Source organism: Oncorhynchus tshawytscha, linkage group LG24 (genome assembly GCF_018296145.1).
Source record: "Oncorhynchus tshawytscha isolate Ot180627B linkage group LG24, Otsh_v2.0, whole genome shotgun sequence".
Lineage (NCBI taxonomy): Eukaryota > Metazoa > Chordata > Actinopteri > Salmoniformes > Salmonidae > Oncorhynchus > Oncorhynchus tshawytscha.
In genome coordinates this window covers 13257427-13276859 of record NC_056452.1, presented here as the reverse complement: position 1 = coordinate 13276859, position 19433 = coordinate 13257427, and the positions used below count along the sequence as shown (strand labels likewise).

Genomic DNA, 19433 nt, shown 5'->3' with positions numbered 1-19433 from the left:
TCAACAAGGCAAAGGGTGGCTACTTTGAAGAATCTAAAATATTAAATATATTTTGATTTGTTTAAAAATGTTGGTTACTACATGATTCCATGTGTTATTTACAATGACTGCCTTCCCCAACCAAACCCTCCCCTAAAGTGGATGAAGCTGGGCCAATTGTGCGCTGCCTGTTGTTTCACTATTATTCTACATTGTAGAAAATAGTAAAAATAAAGAAACTCTTTCATGAGTTGGTGTGCCAACTTTTGACTGGTACCATCTATATACGCACTCTGGACTCCGACATTGCGCATCCTAATATTTCTGTATTAATTAATTTCATGATTTACTTTTAGATTTGTGTATTTTTTTAGATATTACTGCACTGTTGGAGCTAGGAACACAAGCATTTCGCTACACCCTCAATAACATCTGCTAAACACGTGTATGCGACCAATAAAATTGTATTCGAATTTTGATTTGAGTTTTAACGATGCTCCTACGAAGGTTCTGACGATTAATTTAGCCTTAAAATTCTTTTGGGGACTGGGCCATGGGCTGATGTGTTTCTTTACTGAACATGTGAGGGATTGTAAGGGACTGTAATTATGCATCCAGCGTCTCTATGGAGTGGAGAATGAAGATGGAAATATGTTATTATACAACAAGCCAAATGAAACTAGTTCAGACACAGGACAACCCTTTCGGCAAGGAAGAGGAATGGTAAAAAAAAATCAATTAAAGGGAATGTTTCCAATTATGGGGACTGCCAAGGGCTTGAGGGAGGGATAGAAGGAAGGAGGTTGACGCTTAAAGCTGTGGAGGGAGGGAACGATGGATGAAATGCTTAAAACTGGGTGTAAGGAGGCAGGGTGGGAAGAAAGAATGAAAGCGGAAAGAGCCATACATTGCAAGGAAGGACAGCAGTGTTGTGCCTGCCTATATATGTAGTGTCACTGCCAGCGTCAATAACCAAGTGATGTGTAGTGGTGGCCATTCACAGGCATACGCAGTACACCCACCAATTTCTCTACAGATATAGAGTATACTTAAGCAATAAGGCCCGAGGGGGTGGTATGTGGTCAATATACCACGGCTATCGGCTGTTCTTATGCACGGCGCAACGCAGAATGCTTGGACACAGCCCTTAGCCGTGGTATATTGGCCATATATCACAAACCCACGAGGTGCTTTACTGCTACTATAAACTGGTTAGCAACCTAAATAGAGCAGTAAAAATAAATGTTTTGTCATACCGTGGTATACGGTCTGATATGTTGGTAACCAGTTTCTAATCAGCCAATCAGCTTTCAGGGCTCAAACCACCCAGTTTATAATCACATTACCATTGAGAATGATTGAACAATTGAACGATTCATCTTAATTCCTATCTCTGCCATTATTTGGTGGAGGGAAGGATCAGCTATAACCATCTACACCATATAGACAATTGCTGATAATTAATTCATACTCACCTGATGGCATGGAGTGATGGTCAAACATTGTAATCTAATGCCTGCCTCAGAGCACTCGTTAGTAAAGTTGCATTTGAAAATGATAGCTGGCCTGAGGCAGTTTTCTAAATAACTAAGTTCATCGTTAGATCATTTTTGCCTTCCCACGTCAACTTCATACACAGAAGGATCTAAGCTACAGCATATGAGACAATGAAACACATTTGAGTTCATATGCTTTTATATCATTAAACAACTTATGAAATAGTTTTGACAACCCTGTTTGTAAGCTTTTAAGTGATATCAAACTCAACCATTTATATTTTCCAATGATGAAGACATGGATGTCTAATGGTAGGGTGGGGTATGCAAAATGGATGCAAATCTATGGTAACGTTTATGCTACCCACCTTCTAAAAGGAAAGGTGGAACTGTTATGCTTCTTATTATACTGTTATAATTGATGCTGGACCGGGCCCTGGTCTCTGCTCGGCATTGATCGCAGTCACAACTGAATTGATTAGCCATTGGCCAAAACACAGGCAGGGGCAAACTGCATACTCAAGAAGTAGTCTTGAAGTAGTCCCAAAAGTTGTATTGGTTGTACTGCAACAGGTAAACAGTGGCTTGATAGCAGTCTAGTGTGCAAGACTGAATAAAATGTGTTACTCTTGTAACATAATTTTTAAAAACTTCATATGCATTTTTTTGGGGGGGATTCCAACATATATTCTGTATATAGCCAGACAAACTGTTAAAAAGGCAACATCAGCTCCATCACTGACAGGTCAAACAAACATGGAGGATACAGATGCAGCACAAACGGGCTCATCATCCCCAGCAAGATTAACAATCAGCTTTAGACTGAAGTACTGTGAATGGTTAGAGTCAGTAGGCATAAGTTCCTGGTTACTAAAATTCAAATAGTTTGCCTAATTTCAGTTTATGTGACCAAACAAGCAAGTATAGTGTAGAGAATCATTGTACAATCTAAACCGCTGTGAAATAACCACAAATATTGTATTTTCAGCTGTTTGAAGCTGGTGTACAAAACCAAAAGTAAAAACCAAAACTTTAGCACAAGAAGCATAGCGCACATAGAACATATCTACTGCTTCTTAGACGAATGACAGATCTATAACTCACATTTATATGTGAATTTGGTAGCGTTGCACAAAAAGTTACATATTGCAACTTTAAATGGCTCATCTACTGGCAAATGACAAGTTTGATTACATGAAACCATGGATATATTCACATTACATCATGTCATAACAAAACATACAGCATCACAATACTTAACAGAAGTGTGAACATAATATGGAATTCATTGGTATCAACATTCCAGCAACCATGGCTGGTTGCCATTTAATTTTGTATACACAGTGAATATACCACACTGCATTAATTGAGGAACCAGCAGATAAAAATCTAGTGAACTGAATATTCCCTTTGAGTGTGGTGGTGGTGCTGTGGTGGTATTTGATTGATCATCTAGAATAATGGTAGTGGTTGGTCAGGAAAGCAGCTGGATGATTTCCCTGGCTCTTTGTATCCTCTGCTGGGCATCTGTGTCCTGTTCCCCCTCCCGCACCAATGTCTCAGCCTTCTGCACGGTGGTGTCCCTGGCCCCCCCACGCAGCCCGTCCAGGTAAGACAGAAGCACAGAGAAGTTCTCATCTGGGATCTGTGGAGACAGAGAATGTGATTTTGTCCTTATGTAAGAAAAGTTACAGCCTCATTGACTTCTTAGGATTTTAAAATAAATAACTACCTAATTAGTATATTATAAAGGCTATATGTTATTTTTCAGGTGAGATACAGGTAAGGGTGTCATAACAGGGAGGGAGGGATATTTGCACAGAAAGCCATGTCAGTTAATTGCCAGTTGAAAGGAGACACTCAACACAGATAAGCAACCTCTCCCAACAGGGGGAGCCCTAAGATTGCTCTTTGGGGGTTTAGATTTGATTACATGCAAGAAAAGTGTTTGTAAAAAGCACAATCAATATCTGATTAGATGGATGAAAAGGGTTTCCACTCAGGTCTTAGGACAGTTTACCTTCTCTGAGTCAAACATGTGCTGTAGTAACCACGTCTGCCTGGTCTTCTGGAACTTCCACTCCTTACGGTTCTCAGCCCAACTGCAAAGATGGAGAAAGACAAAATAGATGGGCCAGAGCTCACCTTCAAGAAAGACCATGCTGTATTTAAGGTTACAAATAAGCTACATTTTACTGTGATCATCCAGTACTGTAGCAAATTTGATTGCACAGTAGTACTCAATTTGGAATGTGTTTGGGGACATTTATGTCCAACATACAGCAACATCAGCAGTGAAGAGTGCAATAAACAGAAGATATCCGTTTTACTTGAAGTCGCAGTGTGTGGGTGTGATTCATATGGTGCACTCTCCTCACTTACCAGGTAAGGTAGTCTAGCGCCTGTTGGGGAGCAATGGGTTTCGAGGCCTCATTTTTGTCTTCTGTCTTCCCTTCAGCTTTAAGTTGATCCTTTTGCTCCTTTTTCAGAATCTTCTTCATTTTCCTCTCGAGGACTCGTCTCTCCTCTGGACTCAAGTCCTCCTCTCCCTCCATCACATTATCTTCCTCCTCATCTTCTGCTGCAGCTGGGACTATGATGGGCTTGGGACTCTGCTCAACAAAACCAGAGATTTATTTTTTTATTCATAAAAAGTATTTCATAATGGGATATTTATTATCTCCCCAATGTACTGAATAAGATTGATTTTTTATATATACTTTTATTGGACTTAACTACATATCAGATTAATTTCATATCTCATTCTGTTAAGGGATGGAGGTAAAACACAAGTGAGTGGTGTCTTGCCTCTCAACCTCGCCTCCAGCTGGGCTGAGGCTACTTCCTGTCCCTTGGCTGTTCAAGGGCCATTTCCTGTATCTACAGCAAAGTGAGGCCAGCGAGAGACACATTCTGAAGTTCAATATGGTCAACCGCACCTCAGGTTAAATCGGAAGAGCTCCTTCTCGCATCCTGTCTCTAGCAAAGTGAAAATAAACAGCCTTCCATCACATGCCAATCGTTACACATGACATTTCAATTAAAGAGTCCGTGCAACTTCAGCTGTCTCATTACTGAAATGAAGATCATAGTCTATGTGAAAGTATATTGAGCCACTTTAAAAGACTAAGGAGTAAGAACATTTCAAGCTGTTAGAACTAAAATGAGCAAATAGGGAGAGAGCAGAAGAGAAGGTAAGAGAGCAGGGTGTCGATTAAAGCTACAGCGAGACCACAGACACCCTTCAGGCATTTTCCATTTCTGTGTATTTACAGGGGTGAATCTGACGTACACAGTTTGAAATAAGTCCAGTGAAAATAGTTCCATTGATGCTCAGAGCATTTTCCACTGTGAAAAAAGTCAATTGACCTTCTCCACAGACTTCATTTAAAAACAAAACAAAGCCATTGCGTTTCACTGAAACACTTCAGGAAAAAGAGGAACTTGTGTCGAGAGGCAAAGGGTACATGCATCTTTGTACAAGAGAAGATTGATGAATTGAAAAGATGTAGCATTTTGGATTTAGTTTCTTGGAAAAGTAAACCCTATTACTTCCAAAAAAAAGAGTGTATTTTCATATGAAAAACACAGACACCTTCTCAGACAAACTCAAACAAGGGACATGTTTTTTTATGACTATAGAAACCCACAAGAAACAAGTGTGGGGGGAAAAAAAGAAAAAAAAGAAAAGATTTTAGATCACGTGGCCACCACGTCATACTCAGAATATGCTGGCTGGGTGTAGCCAATAAAAATACAACAACCTCTCCACTGAAACCTAATGACTTGCTCTGCTCGCCTATATCCACGCAACATGCATCAATCTCAGAGAATGAGACTTTAGATCGTCTTGGCAGACTGAGTTACTGAAAATAAACAGAAGACGCCAGCCGAAAGTGAAAATGGTAAGCGGAAACATTTGTTGCTTTGTGTGCAGTGAGTTCTCCCCATACCCTGCTTTGAGTACTTCAAGTTGGGAGGGTCTATGTGGTGATAGTCCACAAACCAATGTCTTCTTAGATACTGTCTATGAGAAATAAGGGACTGGGAGATTCTCTACACTGCCGAGAGTGCCAACACAGAGCTGGCAGTGTGTCGTTTTTATGTGTTGGTAAAATTAGCCATTTCTGCAAAACTGAATGAAATGGTAACATCTTAGTGTGATGCTCTTTCGGGGACAAAATTGCAGGTGCAGTAAAATGGATTAAATTGAGATTTTGTGTTACTGGCCTACACACAATACCCCATAAATGTAAAAGTGGAATTATGTTTTTAGTCCTTTTTATAAATTAATTACAAATAAAAAGCCGAAATGTCTTGAGTTAATAAATATTCAACCCCTTTGTTATGTCAAGACTAAATAAGTTCAGGAGTAAAAATTTGCACAACAAGTCACGTAAGTTACATGGACTCCATGTGCAAAAATTGTGTTTAACATGATTTTTGAATGACTACCTCATCTTTGTACCCCACAAATACAATTATATGTAAGGTCCCTCAGTCGAGCAGTGAATTCCAAACACAGATTTAACAGCAAAGACCAGGGAGGTTTTCTGATGCCTTGCAAAGAAGGGCACCTATTGGTATATCAATACAACAAGTCACTACAAAGATATAAGCGTCCTTCCTAACTCAGTTTCCGGAGAGGAAGGAAACCGCTTAGGGATTTCACCAAGAGGCCAATGGTGACTTTAAAACAGTTACAGAGTTTAATGACTGCGATAGGAGAAAGCTGATGGTGGATCAACAACATTGTAATTACTCCACAGTACTAACCTAAATGACTGGGTGAAAAGAAGGAAGCCTGTACAGAATACAAATATTACAAAACATGCATCCTGTTTACAATAATCCTGTTTACAATAACTGCCAAAAATCTAGCAAAGAAATTAACTTCATGTCCTGAATACAAAGCATTATGTTTGGGGAAAATTCTACACAACCTGCATTTAAATTTGAGCTGATCCTGCACCACTCAGTTTTGGACTGTTTTGTTCCGGGAACCCATTTGCAAGGATCCGGTACCTTTCTTCCCATGAAAAATTCATTTTCACAGTTTGCAATGTCAAAGTTATAATTAAAGCAATCAGAGGTAATTCAAGTTGCCTCCTCTGTAATTCTCCTACTACCTAAATCACGTAAATGTGAAAACGTGCCTGATATTTTCAGAATGAACTTGGACCGGCCTCGGTTTATGCAACATCGCAGCCTATAGACCGACACGTGGCCATTGCTGTGGTGAGAGAGAAGCTCCTCTGTATCTCTCAGAAATAGAACGACATTAACTTTATATGATCTCTCTCCCACTCTCTGATAAGACATGAGGCTGCAAGTCTGCTCTCTCCAGCGTTGCATTTCATAATTAATTTCCTTATAGAATTATAGCCGTGGCAACGATGCTAGAGGAGACATAACACCCCATATAAATTGAAATACATTAGCCAAAGTTATATAGAATTACTGCGGTTTGTTCAGAAATGAATGAAATATTTCAGAAGACTACACCAGGAGTAAGTCTATCATTTAGCCACAGAGGATCAATAGCTTTAAAATAATAATAATAATAATCTATTGCCTAGCTGTGGATTGTGCGTAGCCCAATCAAAAGGCATGCCTACAGTTGGGAACGTGCGGCAAATCGGTCAGTGAGCAGCATTCAAACAAAACAGGCCTTTTGCAATATTTCAACGGCATTGTTTTACAAAGTAAAACGAGAGAGAGGCTTCAGCCATCGACGGTGAGTGAGATGAAACTGGAAATCGTTTTTACACACCTAGGTCTAGGCTATTGATGTATTCAAGACAAGGTTGCTTTTCTTGAGCTCAGATTCTCAGTTTGTCAGTGTCAAAGTAGGCTGTTCGATCATTCCAATCATTTGTGAGGAATATTTTTTAAAAGCTGCTCAAATCTTAAGTAATCTAAAATTATATAGAATTGAGTGAAATTAGTCTATAACAAGGCACTTCAAATCGGCTTGAAAATCTATGGCAAGACTTGAAAACGGCTGTCTAGCAATGATCAACAACCAACTTGACAGAGCTTGAATCATTTAAAAGAATGTGCAAATATTGTACAATCCAGGTGTGCAAAGCTCTTAGAGACTTACCCAGAAATACTCACTGCTGTAATCACTGCTGATTCTAACATGTATTGACTCAGGGGTGTAAATACTTCTGTAAATGAGATTTCTGTATTTCAATTTCAAAAAATTAAGAACAAATTCTAAAACCATGTTTTCACTGTCATTATGTCATTAACATGTAGATGGGTGTGAAACAAAATATGTATTTCATAAAATGTTGAATTCAGGCTGTAACAACAAAATGTTGAATAAGTCCAGGGGTATGAATACTTTCTGAAGGCACTGTAGCTGGTTAAAGCATTGAACCGACTGTAATAAACTCAGCAAAAAAAAAAAAAAAACTTTCAGGACCCTGTCTTTCAAAGATAATTTGTTTAAAAAAATCCTAATAACTTCACAGATCTTCATTGTAAAGGGTTTAAACACTGTTTCCCATGCTTTTTCAATGAACCAGAAACAATTAATGAAAATACACCCGTGGAACGGTCGTTAAGACACTAACAGCTTACAGACAGTAGGCAATGAAGGTCACAGTTATGAAAACTTAGGACACTAAAAGACGCCTTTCTACTGACTCTGAAAAACACCAAAAGAAAGATGCCCAGGGTCCCTGCTCATCTGCGTGAACGTGCCTTAGGCATGCTGCAAGGAGGCATGAGGACTGCAGATTTGGCCAGGGCAATAAATTGCAACGTCCGTTCTGTGAGACGCTTAAGACAGCGCTGCAGGGAGACAGGGTGGACAGCTGATTGTCCTTGCATTGGCAGACCACGTGTAACAACACCCACACAGGATCGGTACATCCGAACATCACACCTGTGGGACAGGTACATGATGGAACGCACAATCCCTCCATCAGTGCTCAGACTGTCCGCAATAGGCTGAGAGGCTGGACTGAGGGCTTGTAGGCCTGTTGTAAGGCAGGTCCTCGCCAGACATCACTGGCAACAACGTCGCCTATGGGCACAAACCCACCGTCCCTGGACCAGACAAGACTGGCAAAAAGTGCTCTTCACTGGCGAGTCACGGTTTTGTCTCATGATGGTCGGATTCACGTTTATCGTCAAAGGAATGAGCGTTACACTGAGGCCTGTACTCTGAAGCGAGATGGATTTGGAGGTGGAGGGTCCGTCATGGTCTGGGGCGGTGTGTCACAGCATCATCGGACTGAGCTTGTTGTCATTGCAGGCAATCTCAATGCTGTGTGTTACAAGGAAGACATCCTCCTCCCTCATGTGGTACCCTTCCTGCAGGCTCATCCTGACATGACCCTCCAGCATGACAATGCCACCAGCCATACTGCTCACTCTGTGCGTGATTTCCTGCAAAACAGGAATGTCAGTGTTCTGTCATGGCCAGCGAAGAGCCTGGATCTCAATCCTATTGAGCACGTCTGGGACCTGTTGGATCGGAAGGTGAGGGCTACGGCCATCCCCCCCGGAAACTTGCAGGTGCCTTGGTGGAAGAGTGGGGTAACATCTCACAGCAAAAACTGGCAAATCTGGTGCAGTCCATGAGGAGTAGATGCACTGCGGTACTTAATGCCACTTTAAACAATGCTACCTATTATGTTTACATACCCTACATTATTCATCTCATATGTATACGTATATACTGTACTCTATATCATCTACTGCATCATTATGTAATACATGTATCACTAGCCACTTTAACTATGCCACTCTGTTTACATACTCATCTCATATGTATATACTGTACTCAATACCATCTACTGTATCTTGCCTATGCCGCTCTGTACCATCACTCATTCATCATATCATTCACTCATATATCTTTATGTACATATTCTTTATCCCCTTACACTTGTGTCTATAAGGTAGTAGTTTTGGAATTGTTAGCTAGATTACTTGTTGGTTATTACTGCATTGTCGGAACTAGAAGCACAAGCATTTCGCTACACTCGCATTAACATCTGCTAACCATGTGTATGTGACAAATAACATTTGATTTGATTTAATGCAGCTGGTGGCCACACCAGACACTGACTGTTACTTTTGATTTTGACCCCCCCTTTGTTCAGACACACATTATTCAATTTCTGTTAGTCACATGTCTGTGGAACTTGTTCAGTTTGTCTCTCAGTTGCTGAATCTTATGTTCATACAAATATTTACACGTTAAGTTTGCTGAAAATAAACACAGTTGACAGTGAGGACATTTATTTTTTTGCTGAGTTTATAACTCCTCTGGATACCAGTCCAAACACATTCAGTAACACTCTGTGAAAGCACACATGGCTTCTGACACCAGTTTTGATATTTCTTCATATCTATACGTTTCATCAACTCTTAATTTGGTGTGACTTTATTGGCATTGTTTATAATGTAGTCTTTGGTGTGTAACTGCAGAAACAAAGCAACTTGCTCAGTGACTGAACATTAGATGGTGATGTTATAACTGGAACAGTGTTGTGTAATCTCATCAATGAAAATTGGATTGCGTACTCACTTATTGTTCTAAATTGCCATGTGTTCTTTTTTCCCCCTCATTGGACACAAGGCAAATCAAACAGACTTTCTGCCCCAGACTGAGATGAGCACCGACATGCAACCCTTCAACACCACCTCAACATCCAGCCCCTTCAACACCTCAGACTTCATTGCCAAAATCGCAGCCAACGACCTGACATCCAGGGCCAACTACGTCTATGCGCTCTGTGCCGTGCTGGGCTTGGCCTCGGCGTGCATTCTACTCTACGCCTTAATTCGGTCCTACAGAGCCCAGAGGTACCTGGCCTGGCTGGACTCCCTGCTCTGGGCCTTTTCCAGCTCCCAGCTCCTTCTCTTGCTCCTCTCCCTCTCTTCCGTAGCACACCGGCCCAGCTACCTGGTGACCACACACATCGGCTGTGCTGCGCTCGCCTTCACCGTCAACATGGCATCCCTCTGCGGGCTGTTGCTCCTGGTGTTCATGGGATACGCCCTGACCTTCGACACCCCAACTCACACCCTGCTGAAGAGGGCTGGGGTCTGTGTGGCTCTGGTGCTTCTGGTTTCTATCCTGTGCTCCTTGGTGCTGGCCAGACTCAGAGGCCCCTCCAAGGAACTGCATTTGGAGGGCATATGTATTATAGACCCAACTGAGGCAGGAAGGTCTTATGCCATGGCGAAGCTTTGTCTGGGGTGCCTAATTCCCTACCTCCTCATTCTGGGGCTCCTGACAGGCGGCTGCGTCCGCCAATGGAAATCCAGCAGCCGGTTCCTCTCCGGATCAGAGGAAGGTCCGGTGTTCCTGGCAGTGGCTGTGGTGATATTTGTATGTCAGCTATTCCATGGCATTGTGCTGGTAAGGGGGGCAGGGATGCAGCAGGCTGGTGATCTCAGCTATCACGAGAGGGCGTTCATGCACGTGTCCGAGTTTGTGATGTTCTCTGGGAGTTGTGTGTGTCTAGTGTTAGTGCTCCTGCTGCATAGGCCGTGCAGGGAAAGCCTTCTGGAGGTGACCAGGCAACTCCGCGACTGCTGCCGGGGCCTGGGGGGCCGACAGACCCACAGACACATCATGGCCCCCCATATTGAGATCGCTGACACTCAGGACTATAACCCTTAGGTCAATAACCATCTCAGACATTCTGGATTCAGGGATATTATGCCTTTTTAAGACCGCCAAATCTATCCTTATAAACGATGATTCATATATATATGATTTATTAGAAGCTGACAGCAGATAACTTAAAAGCAAGGATACATTCTGAAAGTTTAGTTGCTGATCGTTTACATTTAATTTTAGCTTGAATTTGAAGAGGTGTAAATAGTGTTACTCAGACAGTTTTGTTTTCCCATGTACTTTTTGTAACTTTTTCAATGTAATGATTATAATCTTATTTCATGTATGATCAGCGTACTGTTACTTCACCAACCGACTGACTTTTGTTTATGAAAACCTTTTTTTCGGCAAATCGAACGATGTCTGTACAATTCATTGGTGACTTTTGCAATATGATGATCGTGAAATTGCAAACGAAGAAGAGTAAAACGAAGTTGTGCAATGACAAATAAACCATGAACAATCATTGGAAAGACTATTTCTACTAATTCAACTGACTTGTGCTACTGTTTCTACACTTAGGCTTGCTATTTGACACACAACACTTCCAAGAAACAGACAGTGGCGGTGTTTGCATAAACATGTTTTACACAAAAACCCATTCAAACTCAATGTCACAATATGATGACTGAATAGTGGGAAAACACCTTACATAGGAAATACAGTGCATTTGGAAAGTATTCAGACCTTCCCTTTTACCACATTTTGTTACGTTACAGACTTATTCTAAAATTGATTCAATTATATATTGTGTCATCAATCTACACACAAAACCCCATAATGACAAAGCAAAAAACGGTTTTAGACATTTTTGCAAATGTATTACAAATAAAAAAAACTGAAATAGCTGATTTACATAAGTATTCTGAGCCTTTGGTATAAGCCTCGAAAATGAGCTCAGGTGCATCATCCTGTTTCCATTGATCATCCTTGAGATGTTTCTACAACTTGGAGTCCACCTGTGGTAAATTAAATTGATTAGATTAAATTAATTGGACATGATTTGCAAAGGCACACACCTGTCTATAGAAGGTCCCACAGTTGACAGTGCATGTCAAAGCGAAAACCAAGCCATGAGGTCAAAGGAATTGTCCATAGAGCTCCGAGACAGGATTGTGTCGAGGCACAGTTCTGGGGAAGGGTACCAAAACATTTCTGCAACATTGAAGGTCCCCAAGAACACAGTGGCCTCCATCATTCTTAAACCACGACTCTTCCTAGAGCTGGCCACCCGGCCAAACTGAGCAATCGGGGGAGAAGGGCTTTGGTCAGGGAAGTGACCAAGAACCCGATGATCACTCTGACAGAGCTCCAGAGTTCCTCTGTGGATATGGGAGAACCTTCCAGAAGGACAACCATCTCTGCAGAACTCCACAAATCAGGCCCTTATGGTAGAGTGGCCAGACGGAACCCACTCCTCAGTAAAAGGTACATGACAGCCTGCTTGGAGTTTCTCAAAAGGCACCAAAAAAGGACTCAGGCCATTAGAAACTAGATTCTCTGGTCTGATGAAACCAAGATTGAACTCTTTGGTCTGAATGCCAAGCGTCACATCTGGAGGAAACCTGGCACTATCCCTATGGTGAAGTATGGTGATGGCAGCATCATGCTTTGGGGATGTTCTTCAGCAGGGACTGGGAGACTAGTCAGGATCAAGGGAAAGATGAACAGAGCAAAGTACAGAGCGGTCCTTGATGAAAACCTTTTGTAAATGTGATTTCTCCATTTTTATAAAATGTGCAAAAAATTATACAAATCTGTTTTTGCTTTGTCATTATGGAGCAATGTGTGTAGATTGATGAGGGGATAAAACAATTTAATCAATTTTAGAATAAGGCTGTAACATAACAAAATGTGGAAAAACTCAAGGGGTCTGAATACTTTCCAAATGCAGTGTATTTAATTAAGGAATGTACTAAAGAGAAGCTTGCCAAAACATTGATGTAAGTTTCTTTTGGACTGGATATAGTTCATGCATCCTTAGGTAGTAATCAGTAGCGTGATGAAGAAAATGTCAAATCTTAGCAGCCAGGGGCTTCCTATTCATAGATGGCAGAGACTCACCTGAAAATGGATTGACAAACTCCGATACATTTAAATACAGAGCTCACAAGAACATTTCCAACAGTGAAAACATGTCCTTAAGTTGTGTTGAGTAGGTGATGGCATAAGTTTATATAGGGGAGAGTGGGTTAAGTTGAGCCAAAGAGTTAATTGAGCCATGCCTTGTTTCTAGGAAGCCATAAACAAAATGGAGTCTGAAGGAAGAAACCACATGGAGAGGTAAGCAAGTTTAGTCCAAAATGATTTTCACAAAGTCAAATTAATTGGTGTTATGAGTTTCATGATGCTTGTATTGTTTTATAACATCAGTTGGGATCTCTATAAGCTACAAGGTAGAGTAGTGGTTAGAGCATTGGGCCAGTAATTGAAAGGTTGCTAGATCAAATCCTCGAACTGACAAGGTAAAAATATTTGGTTCTGCCCCCGAACAAGGCAGTTAACCCACTGTTTCTAGGCCGTCATTGTAAATAAGAAATTCTTAACTGACTTGCCTAGTTAAATTTTAAAAAAAATGGAAGTTAAGTCTAGCATGAAAGTGCATCCTTGTAGCTGTGTGGACTAATATAGTAAAAATGTTTGCCTTAGGGTAAGTTGGTCACCGTACTAATGATACAATTTTGTCCGTTTTATGCACACTATTATTGCAATGTGTCATGGATATGAACAACAAATATTGTGCATTTTTATTGTTACAGAGCAGACGTCATCATGCACTACGTATACAAATGTAAAACAAGCAAAAGTCTAGCCCCCCTTGTGGTTCTTGAGAGAGCAGCGACAGGAAGTGAGAAGGGGAAAAAGTACATTCGAGTAGCAGCAAAGGGATACAACTTCTAACTGAATGACACTGAAGAGGAACATTGACAAAAGAAAATGAACATACACCTGCGTGAAAGAGGATATGATAGAGTAGCAGGGTCTTATCTGATCTCACTGACCAGTTTTATGGGTTTATTCGTATCAAATGCAGAGAACTTGGCCATGAATTGGCACATCGAAATAACATCCATGTGCCAGACAACTGGTGAAGAAATGGAAGGGTAAGTGATATTGAACGTAAATGTATGCCTACATTCAGATATAGATCTAAAATATACCACACCCCCATTCCATTAATTAAACTTTAACCTACCACCACAGACAACCACCATCCACTTACCCCAAGGTGGCTCAACTTACCCTGTCCCTATGCCCAACTTACCCCATACAGAGACCCCTTATTGGACAAGCTGTTTTCAAAACTGTTATGATTACATTAAATCTTATTATTTCCAGGGATACACAACATCCTGAAATATATGTAGATATCTTTGTTAGACAACTGTTTCCCTTGACGTTGAATGTAAAAAAAAATGGCTCAACATACCCTACTCTCCACCACAGCATACCAGTTCTGCCATCCATCTTGTTTTGTGTAAATATGAGGCAGTTTCCAGAGTTTCCCCATAAGTTACCCATACCCAGTGACTCCCTTATTTATATATTTGAACATTCTACATAATGATCCACCCTTCGTGCATGGATGATTATACTTGAATAAAAATTCCTTCCATAGAGCAAAAACAGTAAAACTGTGTGAAAAATCATGAAGAATCAGTCTCAAGTAACAGAAAACAGTAGAGAAGACCAGCTATAGCTGAGGACAACAGCAGAGAGAGAGAGAGAGAGGACTGTTTGCATACATCTATCTTACGCTGAGGAGCAGGTGACGTCGAATTACTTGGGGGATGAGCAAGTAAAGAAAGTCTACACAGCCTCAGTCGTTGGAAGCTAATGAGAATTGATTGGTGATTGTTGTTAAACCTCTACACTGAGTGAGAAAGATCTCGACGTGAGCATTCTGGTAATGAAAACAACACAGGAAGTCAACAATGTAAGTTTGCTTTTCCTCTTACCTCGCCCTCTAAAGGGCAAGTGCTTCAGACTGGCTCTCTCTTATATGGTAAAGATATTGCCATAGAAATGTCCTCATCAGCCACTGTACAGGTAGTGCGGTTCCAGTTACCTTTGTTCCAAAATGTTTACTACTGCATAATTTTCATGCGTTCATTGATGGTTGTTCACACATCCGCAAGAACGAAGGACAAATCTTCTCAGATAAATAACAAGTAATTATTTTTGTTGTTGTTACTTAAACCAACTGAAGGGCACTGATACTACTGCACTTTTGGAGCTAGGAGCACAAGCATTTCGCTACACCCGCAATAACATCAGATAAATATATGTGTATGTGACCAATAAAATTTGATTTATTTGAGTTGACCCATTTCATTATTTATCCCCTTCCTAGCACCGTGAGTGAGCCATCAACCCTTCAACCTGAACCAAGAGAGTGCGTTTCTAAAAAGCACTTTTTGACTATTTGTGTCCAAACGCCAACACACCTTCGGGTGAGAAACAAAGAGTCTCTTAGCAGTGGTTATTATTGATGTGGGATTTTTACCTGGCAACAACTCCTTGATACCCCATCGTAAATGACAACTTGGGGCTAGAGTTCAACTGCAGGCTCAAAATGACAGCTTGTAACTTTTGACACAGACAGACACCAGACCAGACAATGACATGGAGGAGCGCGCGTACATGGACTATCCCGTTGCGATTTACAGCAACGTCACAGAGCAGTTGAATGGCTCCTCAGCCACCTCCTCTGGGCTGGCAGGAGAGGAACCTGACCCCTACCAGCATTACACCATCAGCGTCTTCCTCTCCTGCCTCTACACAATCTTCCTTTTCCCCGTGGGCTTCATCGGGAACGTCCTCATCCTGGCCGTCAACCTGAGCCACAGGGGCCGAATGACCGCCCCCGACCTTTACTTTGTCAACCTGGCGGCTGCCGACCTGGTCCTGGTGGCTGACTCCCTGATCGAGGTGTTCAACCTTAGCGAGCACTACTATGACATGGCTGCCCTGTGCACCTTCATGGCCCTGTTCCTGCAGGTTAACATGTACAGCAGTGTCTTCTTCCTGACCTGGATGAGCTTTGACCGGTTTGTGGTGCTGGCGGGCTCAATGAGTCTGGGCAGAAGCATGCCCCGGGCCCGTCTGACCTGCTGCCTGATCTGGGTGACCTCCGCCCTGCTCACCCTGCTGCCATTCACCGTGGCCCAGGTGCAGCACGCTGGGGAGCTCCACTTCTGCTTTGCGAACGTATCCCAGATCCAGTGGCTGGAGGTTACGCTGGGCTTCCTGCTTCCCTTCTGCGTGCTGGGCCTCTGCTACTGGAGGATCGCCCTGGTTTTGGTGAGCGCTCAAAGGGAGCACAGTGGGCTGCAGCGGCGGCCACAGAAGCGGAAGGCTTTGAGGATGATTTCTGCGGCCGTGTTGGTGTTCTTTGCCTGCTGGTTACCGCAGAACATGTTTGTCAGCGTGCACCTGCTTAGAGGCGATGTGGATGAAACACTGTGGCATGACTACCCTCTGACGGCCCACATGGTCAACCTGGCTGCCTTCTCCAACAGCTGTCTCAACCCCCTGGTCTACAGCTTCCTGGGGGAGACCTTCCAGGACAAGCTAAGGAGCTTCATCAAGGAAAACATCAGCTGGGCCAAGTTAGACAGCTCCTGCTGGAGTAGCTAGCCCCTCTAGCCTACCCACTGCAAGCTCCTGCCCCCATCCCATACTTAAAAGTACAAGTCCCACCACACAACCTCTCCAACGCTCCTGCTGCCTCTACAAACCAGCCATCCATCCTTCAAATCAAAACTCAACAACATACGTGTGCCCTGGACAGCTAAGTGGTGCGTCTGATTTCAATCACTTTCTGACCTCACTCCTTTTGACTTAAATCTTTCCATAGATAGTTGTGTGTATATATAATGTATGTGGACACCCCTTCAAATGAGTGGATTCGGCTATTTCAGCCACACTGTTGCTGACAGGTCTATAAAGTCAGGCACACCGCCACGCAATCTCCACAGACAAACATTGGCAGTAGAATAGCTTTACTGAAGAGCCCAGTGACTTTCAATGTGGCACAGTCATAGGATGCCACCTTTCCAACAAGTCAGTTGGTCAAATGTTTGTCCTGCTAGAGCTGCCCCGGTCAACTGTACGTGCTGTTATTGTGAAGTGGGAACGTCTAGGAGCAACAACGGCTCAGCCGCTCACAGAATGGGACCAGTGCGTAGCGTGTAAAAATCATCTGTCCTCGGTTGCAACACTCACGACGAGTTCCAAACTGCCTCTGGAAGCAAAGTCAGCACAAGGAATGTTCGTCGGAAGCTGCATGAAGTGTGTTTCCATGGCCGAGCAGCAGCACGATTCTGTGCTTCCAACATTGTGGCAACTGTTTCTGGAAGGACCTTTCCTGTTTCAGCATGACAATGCCCCCCTGCATTGTCAAAGCAAGGTCCATACGGAAATGGTTTGTTGAGATCGGTGTGGAAGAACTTGACTGGCCTGCACTGAGCCCTGACCTCAAACCAATCGAACACCTTTGGAATGAATTGGAATGCCAACTGCTTACCAGGCCTGAGTTCAGTGCCCGAACTCACTACTGCTCGTGGCTGAATGGAAGCTTACAAACAGGGTTGTCAAACTATTTTCTTTAAACATTTTTATTTGTCATTTTAAACTTTAACGTCTAAAAAAAGCTTAAACTCTGATTTTCCTCATTGTCACATATTTTATAGTTTAGACCCATTTTAGATAATCTGAGGTGTTTGTTGTGTCCACCATCAGTTGAGACAGCATACTCTTGAATATAAGGGTGGGTGTCATTTCAATCATAGAAATAGAATGGATATATCCCTTCAGACCACTACAATTGAGCTAGTACATCGTTGAAATATAATATAAATTGACATTTAAAACATCCAATTACTACCACAAAAATGGGTGCCTGTCATCGTCAAATGTCTACTTAAATGGAAATGTATATTATATTATCTTTATTTCTATGACTCCAACAGGTTTCCTAGAGAAGATTGAAGGTGTAATTTAAAACTGATATTCCCATTCAAATAAACATTCTCTGATGTGTGGACCTCCAACCATCTTTGTGCTACCATTTGAAAGTAAAATGTTTCAATTGTATTCCCATTTTAGAACATTTATCAGCAAAAACATGACACCCACCACCCTGTATTGAAGGGCATGCTGTGTCTCAACTGATGGCGAGCACAACAAAAATATCTCAGATGTAAAATAGGGTCTAACCTACAACATAAGCAAAATGAGAAACTGAGTGTTCAGATAATCTCAAAATTATACAAATATATATCATTCTGATCACTTACATGGGAAAAAAATATGTAGAAAGCTTTGTGTGTGTGTTTGTGGCCCCATCTACTGGTGTCACCATACAAAAATGTTTCTGTAAATTAAATGAATAAAGCAGGAATATATAGCAGTTTACCCCAGTAGTTTTGTTCTTCTTCTTCCGCTTCTTTTCCTTCTGTGCATCATCTGCTTGTTGTTTGTGTTTCCTTGAATTTGTCACCACGTCCTCTGAAGTGTTCTTTGACAATGTGGGGACTGGTATAGGAGCCTCCTTGGAATGTGCAAGACCTTATTTTAATATCTCATCATGATGACCTCAGCTTACAAGAAATGACATATGCCTCTATGCAATCTTTTTTATATTTTAAAATCACCATATTACTATTACCATACTTGCCTCAATGTCAGTATTTTTCCTTTTCTTTTTCACTTTGCTTTCATCAATGCAGACATCTCTCTCATTTGAATTCAACTTCATCCTTTTGCACCCACTTCTTTTGGGATCTGATTCACATGATTTACTCTTTGCCATGATAGCCAACTTGTTCCTGAAACATAATTGCATAGTTAGCTAGCGTCACAGTACAGTGTTAGACAATGGGCATACTGACATATCTGTCAAGGTAAAAGTCATGACTCTCATGACGTTTAGCTACAATTTTACTTTGAAAACTAGCTCATTATTACTAACTATGACACTTGCACTGACTAGTTAGCTAGCTATTGTAACGTTAGCTATCAACAGTGCTAATTACACCACACTAACGTTATAAGCTTGCCATTTAGTTTCAGCATCTTTGACATGCTTCATGTTAGAAAAAAATGACAGCAGGTTACATTCAAAAGATGTTAATAACTTACTAATAAGAATAAACTTACGGTAACAGAACAATTGTACTCGCGTTGACCTCAGCAGCATGAACACCAACATGCGTTTTGTGAATCAGGAAGTGTTGTCGCTTAGCTTGTTGTGATTGGTCAAATAGTCATTTCAGTTCGGTGATTGGTGATTTGAGATTAGTTAT

At 41.7% G+C, this 19433-nt stretch overlaps 3 protein-coding genes across 3 annotated transcripts; 2 read left to right on the top strand and 1 right to left on the bottom strand.

Annotated features, from left to right (window-relative positions):
- Window positions 1-1656: 1656 nt before the first annotated feature.
- LOC112223693 (uncharacterized protein C7orf50 homolog) lies at window positions 1657-19398 on the bottom strand. The gene is made up of 6 exons (XM_024386835.2): window positions 19288-19398; window positions 18806-18956; window positions 18545-18679; window positions 3858-4087; window positions 3496-3577; window positions 1657-3120 (listed from the first exon to the last, which is right to left on the bottom strand). The coding sequence occupies exons 2-6, from the start codon at window positions 18938-18940 to the stop codon at window positions 2950-2952; spliced, it is 753 nt and encodes a 250-aa protein (XP_024242603.1). The 5' UTR covers window positions 18941-18956; window positions 19288-19398; the 3' UTR covers window positions 1657-2949.
- Window positions 5129-11590, top strand: LOC112223689. The gene is made up of 2 exons (XM_024386828.2): window positions 5129-5380; window positions 10078-11590. The coding sequence occupies exons 1-2, from the start codon at window positions 5378-5380 to the stop codon at window positions 11125-11127; spliced, it is 1053 nt and encodes a 350-aa protein (XP_024242596.1). The 5' UTR covers window positions 5129-5377; the 3' UTR covers window positions 11128-11590.
- On the top strand, window positions 14661-17214 carry LOC112223690 (G-protein coupled estrogen receptor 1). Its single transcript, XM_024386829.2, has 2 exons — window positions 14661-15061; window positions 15479-17214. The coding sequence occupies exon 2, from the start codon at window positions 15751-15753 to the stop codon at window positions 16762-16764; it is 1014 nt and encodes a 337-aa protein (XP_024242597.1). The 5' UTR covers window positions 14661-15061; window positions 15479-15750; the 3' UTR covers window positions 16765-17214.
- Window positions 19399-19433: the final 35 nt, after the last annotated feature.

What these genes read in the sequence shown, in the direction of transcription:
- LOC112223690 (XM_024386829.2), top strand. Translation starts at nt 15,751, where the DNA reads ATGGAGGAGCGCGCGTACATGGACTATCCCGTTGCGATTTACAGCAAC.
- LOC112223693 (XM_024386835.2), bottom strand. Translation starts at nt 18,940, where the DNA reads ATGGCAAAGAGTAAATCATGTGAATCAGATCCCAAAAGAAGTGGGTGC. An exon ending in AGAAGAACAAAACTACTGGG is followed by an intron (nt 4,088 to 18,544) that starts GTAAACTGCTAT and finishes TTTGTTGAGCAG; the next exon opens with AGTCCCAAGCCCATCATAGT. An exon ending in ACATGTTTGACTCAGAGAAG is followed by an intron (nt 3,121 to 3,495) that starts GTAAACTGTCCT and finishes CTGTCTCCACAG; the next exon opens with ATCCCAGATGAGAACTTCTC.